The 14050-nt window shown below is 38.8% G+C and overlaps 2 protein-coding genes across 2 annotated transcripts; one reads left to right on the forward strand and one right to left on the reverse strand.

Annotated features, from left to right (window-relative positions):
- The first annotated feature begins 1643 nt into the window (after positions 1-1643).
- Positions 1644-12932, forward strand: LOC129798930 (serine/threonine-protein phosphatase 4 catalytic subunit). Its single transcript, XM_055842440.1, has 4 exons — positions 1644-1755; positions 1908-2116; positions 2192-2835; positions 12540-12932. Exons 2-4 carry the CDS (start codon positions 1967-1969, stop codon positions 12667-12669), a joined length of 924 nt encoding a protein of 307 aa, XP_055698415.1. The 5' UTR covers positions 1644-1755; positions 1908-1966; the 3' UTR covers positions 12670-12932.
- Positions 12836-14022, reverse strand: LOC129798931 (NAD-dependent protein deacylase Sirt4). The gene is made up of 2 exons (XM_055842441.1): positions 13783-14022; positions 12836-13723 (listed from the first exon to the last, which is right to left on the reverse strand). Exons 1-2 carry the CDS (start codon positions 13961-13963, stop codon positions 12981-12983), a joined length of 924 nt encoding a protein of 307 aa, XP_055698416.1. The 5' UTR covers positions 13964-14022; the 3' UTR covers positions 12836-12980.
- Between the last annotated feature and the right edge of the window lie 28 nt (positions 14023-14050).

The following is a 14050-nucleotide window of genomic DNA, read 5'->3' on the forward strand; positions in this document are numbered from 1 at the left end:
CTCTTCACTGTGTATCTGCAACTATCATATCATAGGCAAAAAAGCCGAGGGTTTGTAATGTTTGTTATTTTTTTTCGATAGAGTTCGAGTCGTTTCGAGTAGTAAAAGAAAAGTCGTAGGTCTCACGTAAACTTCTTCTTCTTCTTCTTCTTTATTTTTTTCATTTTAATTTGTACGGCTGTCGGATTCAAAAAAGATCCATATAGCCGAACGGTTACATAATTACATTTGTGTTATTTGTTTACATTTGTTTTTTTTTAATTTGATTCAAAAAATTATGCTTTCATTGTAATGCATATTTCAAGATTGCACGTATCTTTTTCATCTCTGAAATCACAGACCTTTTAAATTAAAAGTCGTAAGATGATTTCAATAGATTTGTTAATGTTTGACAAAGTAATTTCTATTTTCTATGTATTGATTTTAATTAATTTTTCAAAATTTTAGTATTTTGTTTGATTTTGATCAGTTTTCTTGTTTTTTTTTTAATTGAAGGATATAAATGACAGGTATTTTTGTAATACTGTCAAACGAAACATTTTTAATTTCTTAAGGAACGTTTTTTTCTTTAAATTTTAGAAATCTTTTAATCTGATGTTAAGTTATCTAACGTTGATATTTCGACTTTTGGTACTTTGTTTGCGTCAAAAACACCCTTTTGTTCCTAAGCTTCTTATTTTTAGGCATTATGTTGTCAAAATCTTTAAATTGGCAATTATTTCATCGAATATTTCAAATCTTGAAATATTTCATTAATCACTCGATTTTAGACAATGTACTTTTGTATACAGTAGAGTCTCTCAAATCTGAATCTCTCAAATTCGAACGCCGTTTGGATTCAAAATGTCAATTGTGAGGTTATGTTAGAAAGTTCGTATTCTTGGTGAATGAAAATCATATTTACAGTAGACTCTCGCTCAATCGGCTCTTTCTCAATCGGGCGACAAATTTTGTTGCCAATTTTCACGTTTAATTATGAAGCTAATTCGATCAAATTCGCTGCAGTTCTTCCTATTTTATCGTGATTCTTTATAATTGAGGGCTTTTTGTGAAATTTACAAAGGCTTTGACGCTCAATTCTATCGCTAAACCGGATGACATTTTGCCCCATATTCCCGATTGAGAGAGAGTCTACTGTATGTGCTTCTTCCTGAATGTTTACATACATTATGGTCATGTAAAATGAAAAGGAAGTATGTTACCAGTAAGACTTGCGAGAAAGTACGGAAATTTGATTCAAAGTACAATTTAATCTCACACAAATTTCGTTAGTTTTGAAAAAATCGTTCGAATTTGGGAGGTGAAAATGTCAAAAATACCCCCCGAGCGTTCGAATTTAGGAGACTTGTACTGTTTCACTGAATTAACGCTTGTTTCACTGTATTAATTAATTGATTTTTTCTCACCTAAAATTTTTGGCGTCTGTTCTCTTCAAGTTTTTAAGAGGGTATGTCACGTAAACTTAAAGTTGCTTAAATTTACCTGTAGCATTGAATAACGATATATGTATATTATATAAAATTTTAAAGTTGCGATTTTTTGGGTCCCCACAATGGGCATTGGGCCTCCACATTTCTAAATTCGGCCCTGGCCCTGCGCACCAGGCAAGATTTGTCCCATGGACAGTCAGATGGATTATCCTCAGTACTCCCTTTGTGGGGTTCGTGGCTTGACGTTTGTATTTTTTTTTCTATAGACGCATCGTATAATATTAGGAAATTGTACAATTTTCACCCATAGGTACTTAAAATTCAGGTAATTTCTTTCTCTAAATCTCTCCCCTGGATACTATTCTACCCACTGCTGTAGAGAAATCCTGGAAAAATTGATTATATGTGGGAAATTCCAGAGATTTTCTGGAAGCTGTCAGGGATTTTGGTAAATTAGGATTGTTTCTGTCTTTTCAGGAGATTGTGTACAGTTTTAGGAGTATCAGGAGTTAGAAATAGACAAATAGGCACCCACAATGACTGACTATAGCGATTTAGATCGGCAGATAGAGCAGCTGAAACGATGCGAAATCATCAAGGAGAATGAGGTGAAGGCATTGTGTGCAAAGGCCAGGGAGATCCTCGTGGAGGAAGGGAATGTCCAGCGTGTGGATTCACCAGTAACCGTAAGTATACTACCCCCTGCTGCCAGCTAAATATCTTCCGGAAGCCTATTTACCCCTTTCCGGATGGCGTTTTAGGTGTGTGGAGACATCCACGGGCAGTTCTATGATCTGAAGGAACTGTTTAAAGTGGGCGGAGACGTCCCTGAGACAAATTACCTGTTCATGGGGGATTTTGTTGATCGGGGCTATTACAGCGTGGAAACCTTTCTGCTGCTGCTGGCACTCAAGGTTCGCTATCCGGACAGAATAACACTGATTCGTGGCAATCACGAATCCCGACAGATCACACAGGTTTATGGCTTCTACGATGAGTGCATGCGAAAGTACGGTTCTGTAACCGTCTGGCGCTACTGCACTGAGATCTTTGACTATCTCAGCCTTTCGGCCATCATTGACGGCAAGATTTTCTGCGTTCATGGCGGTCTCAGCCCTTCCATTCAGTATCTGGATCAGATCCGTTCAATCGATCGCAAGCAGGAAGTTCCACACGATGGACCCATGTGCGATCTGCTGTGGAGTGATCCCGAGGACACGCAGGGCTGGGGCGTTTCGCCACGCGGAGCTGGATATTTGTTCGGGAGTGATGTTGTGGCTCAGTTCAACACAGCCAATGACATCGACATGATCTGTCGGGCGCATCAGCTCGTCATGGAGGGCTACAAATGGCACTTCAATGAAACCGTTCTCACCGTGTGGTCTGCTCCAAACTATTGTTATCGGTGAGTACCATTTCAATTCAACAAAACGATTTTTTGGACTATTTAAAATCAATAATAAGCCGATTCCTGTATCAGGATGTCCAAAGCTAGGATACTTTTTTACCAGAGTCAAATTAATACCGGAGTTAAGATATATTTTTGATCAAAAAGTCGTGAAATTGGTTCACTAAAAATGTTTAATACCGGTTTCAGACCTTATGCCCTAGACACACTTACAACTTAAGCCGCGAGACGGTTTAACTTGATTGTAATTATAATAATAACTTGACTAAATTCCTATAAGTTTCCACAGTAACTAAACCGTTTCTCAGCTTAAGTCGTAGGGTTAGTGTGCCAAATTCCGACCAGCTTGCAATTTCGGCCACCTTTTTTGTTCCTCGAATTTCCATGAACTTTTAGATTTTACGTACTCTAGAGATTATACAATGCAAAAGAATAACCAAAAATGTAGCTTCGACAAACGAGATGACGTGAAAAAGATATTGGAAGAATTCCCGAAGGGCAAGGAACTATGAGAATGAAGGTGTCCGAAATAAGGCACCAAAGCTATGTCTAAATCTTTATTCATTTTAAAATGTATTAAGAATGATTTTAGAGTAAATAAAGACGATAAACCTGTTTACAAGGTTCCAAGCAACACTCTTATACGGGCTTCAGACATAAGACTTAGCCGACTTAGCCATCTGGCTTAACTCCTCTAATTTCTTATCAGGCATGATTTTTTTTTAGGAAATTGTTGTTTAGGATTGGATATTAAGGGCAAATGATTCATTAGATTTTGAAAAATCAATAAAATTGCTTGTTATTTAGATTTTTGAGACCTTCGGGAACTGGGTTAAACCTCCAGTCTGAAGCTGGCATTACAAAAGAAAGAATAAAATAATCAATTTGTATTTAAAATATTACATTTCAAACTTGAGACTTTAACTCTTGTACGCAACTATGCCGAAATTTGGCACACTTACCCTAAGTGTGTCTAATCGGTCTAGAGGGCATTAGTCCGTTTAGCCATATGGTTTATCTTGTCTAATTTTTTATCAATCAAGATTTTTGCAAAAAAAATTATGATTTAGAATTGAATATTAGAGACAAATAAACCCAAAAATTGTTTGTTATTTAGAATTTCAAGTTTTCAAGAACTTCAGAACCTAAGCTAACCTTCAAGTCTAAAACCGGTCATAAGGCCTATAAAATGTTGACCAATATTTAAAACGGATTTTAAAAGCAATTCTTTAAGGTAAAAAACAAGAAGAAAAAGATCTAAACAGTGCCAAAACCTAATAAATTAAAGAAAAAAACAGTAGGGAATAGTGCCCTAGCTCTCTACGCCCTTTTGTAACCCTGATCATAACAATGAACGAGTTTCAGACAAACGTTTACAATAGTTGAGTGAATTGCTAAAAATGGAATTTATTTAAAAAGAATTATTAAAAGCGGCCCTTTTTCCTTGCTCTTGTCACTTATGAAGGCTTAGGGTCCGAAAGCTTTGGAAATACACAGTAAAAAAAATTACAACCACTATCGTTGGTAATTTTTGCACGAGCGCTATGGTTGTAAATTTTGTGTATTGGAAATGTTGTGTAATGGCAAAGTTGTGTATTTTCAATTTTATAAAATGGCTTCCTGTCTATAATTTTGATTGTAGAGCAATTTTGTTCGGTTTATTTGTATTATCTGTGATATGTCTCGGTATTAAACTAAGAAAAAAAAAGAATAAAAAAAGGAAAAAAAATAAGAGAGAGTCTGAGACTTGAACCCATAATCTTTGCGTTGATGGTCTCGTGTTTTCTGCCTGCGCTACCGACTTGCTTACTTCTCTTCAGCAAATGGCCAAGAGTTGCATCGTCAATTTTTCTAATTTACATGATGCTTCTTCTGTTTTCTGTTATTACATAATTATTCCTAATTTTTCACGACTGAGGCACATTTTAAGAATCCAATGAATGATTCTAGAAGACAATTAGGCAGTTAAAAATACAAAATCTATCTGAAATCTTAGAAAAATTGCAATAGTAAACAATGGAATTTTGACAGTTCTCACACAAATTTTCTAATACACAAATTTCCTTACACAATACATAATTTTACTAGCATTATGTTAGTATCGTACCACCACTATGATAGTAATTTTACAATTTACAACCATATAATAATAATAATAATAATAATGCATATATTTAAATCACAAAAATAGGGTCACCCCTCTTACAATTGTGATTAAAGAACATATAGAAAGTAATGCAAAATATAATTCAGAATAAAGGAAAACAAAAGAATCTTAATAATAAAAAGAAACAAAAGGAAAAAAAATGAGTAGATAAATAAGAAGCATAGAAGCTTCTAAGGTTCAGCCAGAAAGAATTCACGGATAGCATCCGCGGAATTCCGACTACCACACGGAAGAGAATTAAAAATAGTGATGCCTTTCACAAAAATCGTCCGATAAAGGCAATCACTGTTAACTTTAGGCACTATAAGACTCCGAACCCTGGCCGAACCCCCCCTAACCAAAAGAGTCGACAGGTACTTAGGACATTCATATATCAGCAGGTGAAAGAGATATAAAACAGCTCTCATTCTCAAAAGAGATGGCAGATCACAACCAATGAACACATTTCTGTGAGGAGTGATGTGATCTCGGCGACTTAAGCCGCATATATACCTGACACAATCATTAAAGGACACTGTCAAGCGGCGAATTGTGTCACTATCCGCTGCAAAAAAGAGCTCTGCCCCGTAGATAAAAAAAGGAAGAAGAAGCGCTCGAGCGAGGATCAAGCGAGTGTCATAGGGCGTAATGTCCCGGAAGCGTCTAAGAGTGTAAAGAGAATAGTTGACCTTACGGCAAATAGATGTGGCATGATCAGACCATGAGAGTGTAGAGTTGAAAATAATACCAAGGTTTTTGACTTGATCAACAAAAGGGATAATTTCACCGTGTAGGTATAGAGGTTGAAAATTAAATGAGAGAGCTTTCTTAGAAATAACAATAGCCTGGGACTTTTTCGGATTCAATACTAATCCATTTAATGAAGCCCAATTTTCAATATTGGAAAGATTTGCGTTCATTAGAGAAAAGGCATTTGAAGGGTTGAAGGGATCACCCTCAACATAAATTTGAAGATCATCTGCGTAAAGGTGAAAAAAGCAATTTAGCAGCACAGAGGGTAAATCATTGATGAAGAGAGAAAACATGAGAGGGCCAAGAATTGAACCCTGACCGATGCCCTTGCTTAGGGAAGCAGGAGGTGAAATATCTTCACCAAATTTGACAACTTGTGATCTTCCTGAAAAGTAAGATCGAATAAGGGCAACAGCTGAAGATGAGAATTTGAAAATTGAGCACAATTTATAACAGAGCAAATCGTGAGGAAGACTGTCGAAGGCCTTTGTGAAATCTAGCAGAACTAGAATCACAAAATGACCTTGATCGATAGCTGAAGAAATGTCATGAGCTACCCTGAGAAGGGCAGAAGTAGTGCTGTGACCCTTTCGGAAGCCCGACTGGAACTCACAAAGCATACCATTGTCAGTCAAATATTGAGAGATTTGCTCATGAAGGAGGATTTCGAATGCTTTTGAGAGAGAAGAGAGGAGGCTAATTGGCCTAAAATCAGAGAGAGATTTGGGATTAGATATTTTGGGAATAGGTACTACTAAAGCCCTTTTCCAACAGTCAGGATAAGTTGAAGTCACAATAATGTGATTGAATAGGTCAGTGAGCACTGGTACAATTACCGGGAGAAGAATTTTAATAAAATCAAGGGAGACGCCATCACACCCCATAGCACTAGACTTGACACAGGAGATAGCGTAAACCACATTTTCTTGCGAAACACAGCTGAAGCTAAAACCCTCCCAGGGCGCGGAAGGTAGAGAAGGAGAAGCCAAAATACCAGCTGAGGAGGACGAGAAAAAGGAACTAAAATCATTTGCATTAAAAGAATGATTCTCACTTGGAGAAATGGAGGGTCGCAGGCCAAGTTTCTTAATATTCGCCCAAAGTGTTCTGGAAGGGAGTTTAGGGTTGAGACTATTACAAAAATGTCGCTTTTTGCGAGCCTTAATAAGGCTACAAACTTTATTGCGCAGCTTTTTAAAGCTTCTTTCATCCCTTTGCGAACCCGACCGCTTCCACTTTTTATAGGCTGTATCTCGGCGTTTAATAAGTGTTACTACGACGTCATCAATCCATGGTGTGGAAAGAGGAGGAATAAGGAAGCGCTTCCTGGGCACAACTCTTTCGAACAAGCTAATAAATAAATTTGTAAACCTATCAACCCTCTCGGAGGCCGAAACACTCAGGAATACATCTCCCCAATGAACTAACGATGCAGCAGCACGAGCAGCTGAAGCATCACAGTTTTTAATATCTGATATTGTTTTGTATTTATTCTTAGGTTTAGGGAGACGCATACTATATGAAACGCAAATCAGATCATGATCAGATATTCCTGGAAGAGGAGTCTGACAAAATTGAATGATTTTCTGCGAATCACAAGAAGGAAGAATTAAAAGGTCTAATAGTGACCCCATTCGCGTTGGATTGAACGGCACATAATAGAGAGAGCGTGCTGATAGGAGAGCCAAAAACCTTTTGGCTAAGGAAGTCTGTAATGCAAGGTTAACATTAAAGTCACCCATGATAACGAAGTTGTCATAAGACATCACAAAATCAAGGAAACATTCAATATCTCCAAGATTTGTTACTGGAGGAGGGTTATAACATGTGAAGATATTAAAGGTGACACTATAAGAAATTGCACGAGCACCGACATACTCAAGCTTTCCAAATGTTCCCGAGCAGAGTACTGAGGAATTGAGGCAATTGCGGACGTAGATGCCAACACCACCTCCCCTTTTTTGATTAGATCTGTCACACCTGAGGAACTGAAAGTCCCGAGCACCAACAGACTCCATGGAGTCAGAGGAATCAAGCCAGGTCTCGGAGACACACAGCACCGAAATCGAAAAGCCTCGAAGAAGAGCTCGAATCTCATCAACATGGCGCCTGATGCTTCGCGCATTAATATGCGCAAGCATGCAAGCGTAACGAGAATCAGCAGTAAGCTTATTTAGGCATATAGAAAGAGAATTAGAATTAGAATCAGCGTAAACTAAATCATCAGGCTGAACCTCAGAAACTGCAGAAATGTCACTAAAGTTAATATTTAACAAAGAATTACAAGAAAAGCTAGAATTCAAAGAGTTAGAGAGGGATGACCCACTATATAAACCAACAGAGGAATCGCCCCGAGTTTCAGAATATCCAAGTCTAGTTTTCCGATGATCCAGCGGCAATTGGAAATCGGGAGTCCGTGTCAATATCAGTTGTTGGGGCACTTTCTTTGATTCCAGGAGTCTTTTTTCTTGCCCGAAAAAGAAATGGTTTCACCAAAATCCCCTCCTCCCAGAAGTCAGGAGAAATCGCCTCCCCAAACTCAGCATCTGTCAACTCCACGCGAAAAGATGCACACTTTTTAGATGCAGGGGCTTTAGAAGTCAGGCAAATACATTTGGGGGTCCGACCAGAAGAAAGTCGCTTCGATAACTCTCCACGCAATTGGTCCTCCGTTACCTCACGAGATAACCGAGACAAAAAAAGCCAACGATAATTCCTTGCGATAGGCAAGGCATTAGCCATTTTGGCCCGGCCCCAAATCACCGGCCTGGGATCCCGGCCACTCTGAGGAGGTTCACCGTTACCTTCCACAGCTACATCGACAACAGGTGAAGGTTCAAGACGTGGAGGAACTCCCGGAGGAGCACTAGTAGTTTTCAGACTGGGTATCAGGAGCTTTTCACGCAGATTTTGCACTCCATCCCCGCAACTCGGAGCAACTCCATCACCCACAACACCAGAAGAGCGACGATTTTGGTCAAGCGTCTCACGCTCATTCAACAAAGTTGATTCCAACCTGTCCTCCAAAAATCGCTGGCCATTAGGGAACGGACCCGGAGTCATAGACCATGATCCGACGGAATCAAGCCTGTATTCAATTGCCCGAATATTGGTTCTGAGCCCAAGACACTCTGCCATTTGGTTACGAAGGTGCCTGTTCTCCTCAGCAAGAGCCTCGCAAAGACCCTCAACCTTGCTCAGGCGAGCCACCAAGGCATTAAGTGTCACATCAACATGCCCAGCAGTATGCGAAAAGTCCCTAGACAGATTATGAGCGCCCGACAGATTCTGTCCAACAGACGAGCCATTCTGGCTATTATCCATGCACATTTTGCAATGCCAAGGAGTCGATCCGTACATTACTTCATTAATAGAGCTTGAAGTAAGCGGAGGGTCGGTACATTGCACATGGTATCGTCTTTTACAGGCCCCAGCGCATAAGATTCCTAATCCATGACGACGATCAATAACCGTCGCACAAAGCCCACAACGCTCAACAGCAGGCATTGCAAAATTTCACAATATAGGTGCACAGAAAATTGCCCAGTCACTTCAATTCTCGCACCACGCGCCCCACGTACGACAGAGCGGGAGCCAAGAGAAAAAGCGGGAAGCTGAAATGCCACTCCTAGAGCACACTAGATGGCGCAGCTCACCACCACGAACAGCACTAACCTAACCTAATCCCTGCAGCACAATCACAATTGTTAGGCACGATGAATGCGATGAAAATCGGCCCGAGAAAAACGAATATGCGGCGCTGCAGGAGCCCCGTCAAATCAAAAACACTGCAGTGGGCTTAAGGGCTTGTCCACAATGCTTATGATTGACGCAGATGCAAAAAAAACGGCGCCTCAGGAGTCACCAGATATGCCAGAGAGTCTTACCAGAAGACAGTCTCAGTCTCACCAGGAAACAGATGCAAATCCCGCCACTACTGACCCACCAATGCACTGCAGTGGGCTTAAAGGCTTCAATATTGCTTGTGAATTTACACAACTTTTCAAATACACAACTTTATTTCTCACACAATTTTTTACTGTGTAGTTAATGTGTTTCCCTGAGTGATTGTTGCTTCCCGACGACTTCCGGAATCCCTTATACGGGCTTCAGACCTAAGGCTTAGCCATATGACTTAACTTCTCTAATATATCTTATCAATCAAGATTTTTTGGAAAATTTGGACTTTGGACTGCATTATTAAGATGACCTATTACATTTTGAAAAATCAATAAAATCGGTTGCTGTTTAAGGCTTTGAGACCCTCGGGAACTGGGCTAAACCTCTAGTCTGAAGACGGTATTAGTGTTGATAAGAAAAAAAAACGGTCGAAGTCGAAAATTACTTATTGACTCATAACCGGTTCATTACCGATTCCCACCCGATTTGAACTCATTTATAAATTAGTCAAAATAATGCCCAAAATACATTTCAGGCATTTCAGGAGTAATATAATTTCGGATAAAATTATTTAACGGTTTATTACTGGTTCATAATCGATTGGAATCAATTCAGGCTTGCCAGAAATTCCAATACTTTTCCCACAAGCCCAAATATGATACCATTCGATTAATAAATGCGCTCTCTGGAGCCACATTAACCTTTAACCTTCAAAACCATTATTATAAACGATTCAATGGTATTTTCGTATATAGACCATGGATGAACTGTCCGCTTGGACAACCTCTAAAAGATATCCAAAAATGAAAAAGAACACACGACGCAATTTCGAGAAATCTCAAAAACATGGTTTTGGAGGGGCAAGGGAGAAAAGGGGGCAAATGATGAGTATGTTGATGGTCCCAGGATCAATTTATAAGCGCCCGAAGTCCGAAGATCCCAAGTCTCTATCTCTAACCGTTTGGCCTCTATGCTCGGTAACGACCGGAGAGACAGACGGACAAACAGCGTGTGGTCATTACTCATAAATAAATTGAAAGAACCCAAAATCCATGAGTGTAAACTAGTCAAAAATTTGGCTGGTGGCTTTTTGTTTAGAAAAAGGAAATGTGACTCATATTAACCCTCTAACAGTGTTTTCTTTAATATGCGAAAAAAAAAGTTCTAAAACAATGTTTTCTAGTATAATTATGATCCAATAAAGTCAAAAAAACTATCCATTCTTCATTATCTTTTTTAGTTTAGGCGCTAGGTGAGAAAATATAATTTTTTTTTTTTAAATCTTTTTGCTTCTAAAATTCACATTTTTACTTTTATCAATTTTTTTTAAATAAAATATACAAAGTAGAATGACATATTTTTCAGTAAAAAATAAATTTATTTTAGTCAGATAACTTTAAATTGGTATTTTTATGGAAATTGGAAATGAGTTTTTTTACACAAATATTTTTTGTTGCTTTTTCTCTGACCTGTCACACAAAACTGGGAATAGCAACAAAACGAAGAGTCAAAATGAGTTCAAACTTTCAAGAGATAATAAGACTATTACCGAGGACACTATAGCACTTTTAAATAAATAAAACCTTTATTGTCGCTCTTAGCGGCGGTCTTACCCGTTTGAGGGTTAAGTTTACATACTCATATTAATTGTAAATTTCAAAAAGCCCCTTAATAATGCAAAATCACATCACAACTGAGACAAAACATGGCAAATTTGAGCATATTTGCTTCATTCACTGAGAGAAATCCGAAAAAATTAAATTAACATTCCGGAAATGTTAATTTTACCCTGCAGTATTTATCCAAAATCGGTGTAAATATTAACCTTTTTAGGTGTATAGGGGTCAAAGTTACCCATTTTCATGTTAATTTTATCCTTAAAAAGGTGTAAAATTAACATTAAAAAATGTTGATATATTTTTACTCCTAAAAAATGTTAAAGTTATGAGGAAAAAAAGTTAATCGCACCCTCTTTTTTCTCAGTGTTCGATATTCATAATCGAATTTGAAAAATGTTAACAAACTGTGTTCAAATTTAACTGCTGCCCGAATTAAAAAGTAGCCCGATGATAAAGGAGCCGAATTAGTGAGAGTCTACTGTATCTATCGAATTTAGCAAAAAAAAATTGAACTTGTAACTAAGGGAGCTTATTTTACGAAATCTAATAAGATTTTGATTAATCACTGTAACTCTTTATTTATATTATTTAGTTTAGAAATGTAAAGGCCTTCGTGAACTGGACTAAAAACTTGTGTCTACAAGTCTAATTATTTTTCATCGAATAAAAAACAATAATCGAAAAAAAATGTTGCCAGTATTAGAAAAATTGCTTTTAATTAAAAAATATTAAATTACAAATTAAAACAAAATTTCTTACATAAAATATTAAATATTTTTCTACTGAATTTTGCTGAAATCTTGAAATTAGCTGAGAAGGAAAGATGTAAAAAAAATACGAGTGAAATTGTCTGCATATTTTTTTGAAAAATATTTTTAAATCATTCATCATAACGATTTTTCAGAGTCAAAGGTTGAAAAAGCTCTAGAGAGCGTATTTCCTAACCGATTTTGGAAAGTTTGGGTTCGTTGGAAAGGTCTTGGATTTTCTGGCAAGTCTATACCGATTTTAGTTGCTAATGAACCGATTCTGAACCGAAAATTCGCATTTAAATTTCAGTAGATAGTTCTATGCTATTTTGAGTCATTTTCTATGATTTATAAATCGGTTTGGATCAATTTTGAGCCAGTTAACAGGCATTAGGCAAAGCTCTTAACTCGAGGATCAGCTTAAGTCTATTTGGGGCTTAACATTGTGCAAGAAAATCAAATAAAAAATCATTTTTTTATATTGGGCTTTTGTCATTACCTGCTTGCAAATTGATAATTTTTTTTTTGCTGCAGTTGTGGAAATGTGGCGGCAATTCTGGAGTTGAACGAGCATCTGCAGAGAGACTTTACCATCTTTGAGGCAGCCCCGCAAGAAAGTCGAGGCATTCCGTCGAAAAAACCACAAGCAGACTACTTCTTATAATGTTCTCCCATGCGCCCTCATCTCGAGTCATCCTCTGAGATTCCCATATTTTTAATTGAGAATCCCGTCGAGACACAATCCCAGCTCCCATTCTCTCCCCCTTCCCGCGCATCATCTCCTGGCTAGCGTACGATGGGCATTGAGGAATCCGGACAAGACTTAGAGATCCTCTAGCATTTTTTTATTCATTGATTTCTATGTATTCACGAGAATAATCACATAAGCGAGCAAATAAGAGATAAATAAATTAGAGAACCAGACTACGAATGAACTTTTGACCTCTTGAGGGATGGGGTGGGATCGGGGTGTCGTTATCGCGTGGCGAAGAGACGTGGGATGATGTCACCGCATTTCGCAGAGATTTTCAGGTCAGCATAGTCGTCGCCACGGGTCGGGCCGATGTTAACGATGGCTACAGGGAGGCCCAGTTCCTTGGTCTGGACGACAAGACGAAAGCCTGAGAAGACCAGGAGACTTGATCCGAGAACAAGGAGTCCGTCACTCTCGCAATTCCAATGGACGATCTCTTCGATTGTTTTCAGGGGGACGTTGTCTCCAAAGAAGACGATCCTGGGTTTCAAATTGCCTCCGCACTTTGGACAAGGAGGCACCACGAAAGCATCGATAGCGGCTTGAGGAATGTCCACATCTCCATCCGGTCGGAGCATGTCGGTCATTGTGGTCACGAGGGTGGGATTGAGGCTGTTTAGAATGTCCTGGAAGTCATGTCGAGGGATGGAATAGTCGCAGGACAGGCAGATTACGGTGTATCCATTTCCATGGATCTCTATGAGCTTCTTACTCCCGGCTTTGTTGTGCAGACAATCCACGTTCTGCGTCACAATGCCCAGGATCCTTCCCTCCCGTTCGAATCGCGCCAGCGTGTGGTGGATAGCATTGGGTTCTATGCTGGAAAACCTCGGCCAGCCGACGTAATTCCTAGCCCAATACCTCTTCCTCACGTCTGCATATTTTACAAAGTCCGGATGTTGAATTGGGCGGCTATTGCTGCGTGCATAGAGACCTACTCCCTCCGATCGATAGTCTGGGATTCCTGGAACACAAATCACAGGTCAATTTCTGGAAGTGCTTGCAAAAAAGCCGAAAAAATACCCGATTCCGTTGATATTCCAGCTCCAGTCAAAACAAGAATCCTCGATTTATCACGCAGAAATTCCTCCAATTTGGCAATGTCACTCTGTGCCACGGGTTCGTGCTTGGGGACAAACATCCCTTTGTTGATCTGCCACACTGGGGAGGATGTAAACTGACGAAAACAGAAGGTAAGTCTCATTTCTTTTTTCTAGCCAGCAGCAAAAAGTACCAAAACACTGCAAAAAGTGAGGTTAGATCGCAGCACCCTTGGAATGTCAAAACAAGT

This window comes from Phlebotomus papatasi, chromosome 1 (genome assembly GCF_024763615.1).
Source record: "Phlebotomus papatasi isolate M1 chromosome 1, Ppap_2.1, whole genome shotgun sequence".
Lineage (NCBI taxonomy): Eukaryota > Metazoa > Arthropoda > Insecta > Diptera > Psychodidae > Phlebotomus > Phlebotomus papatasi.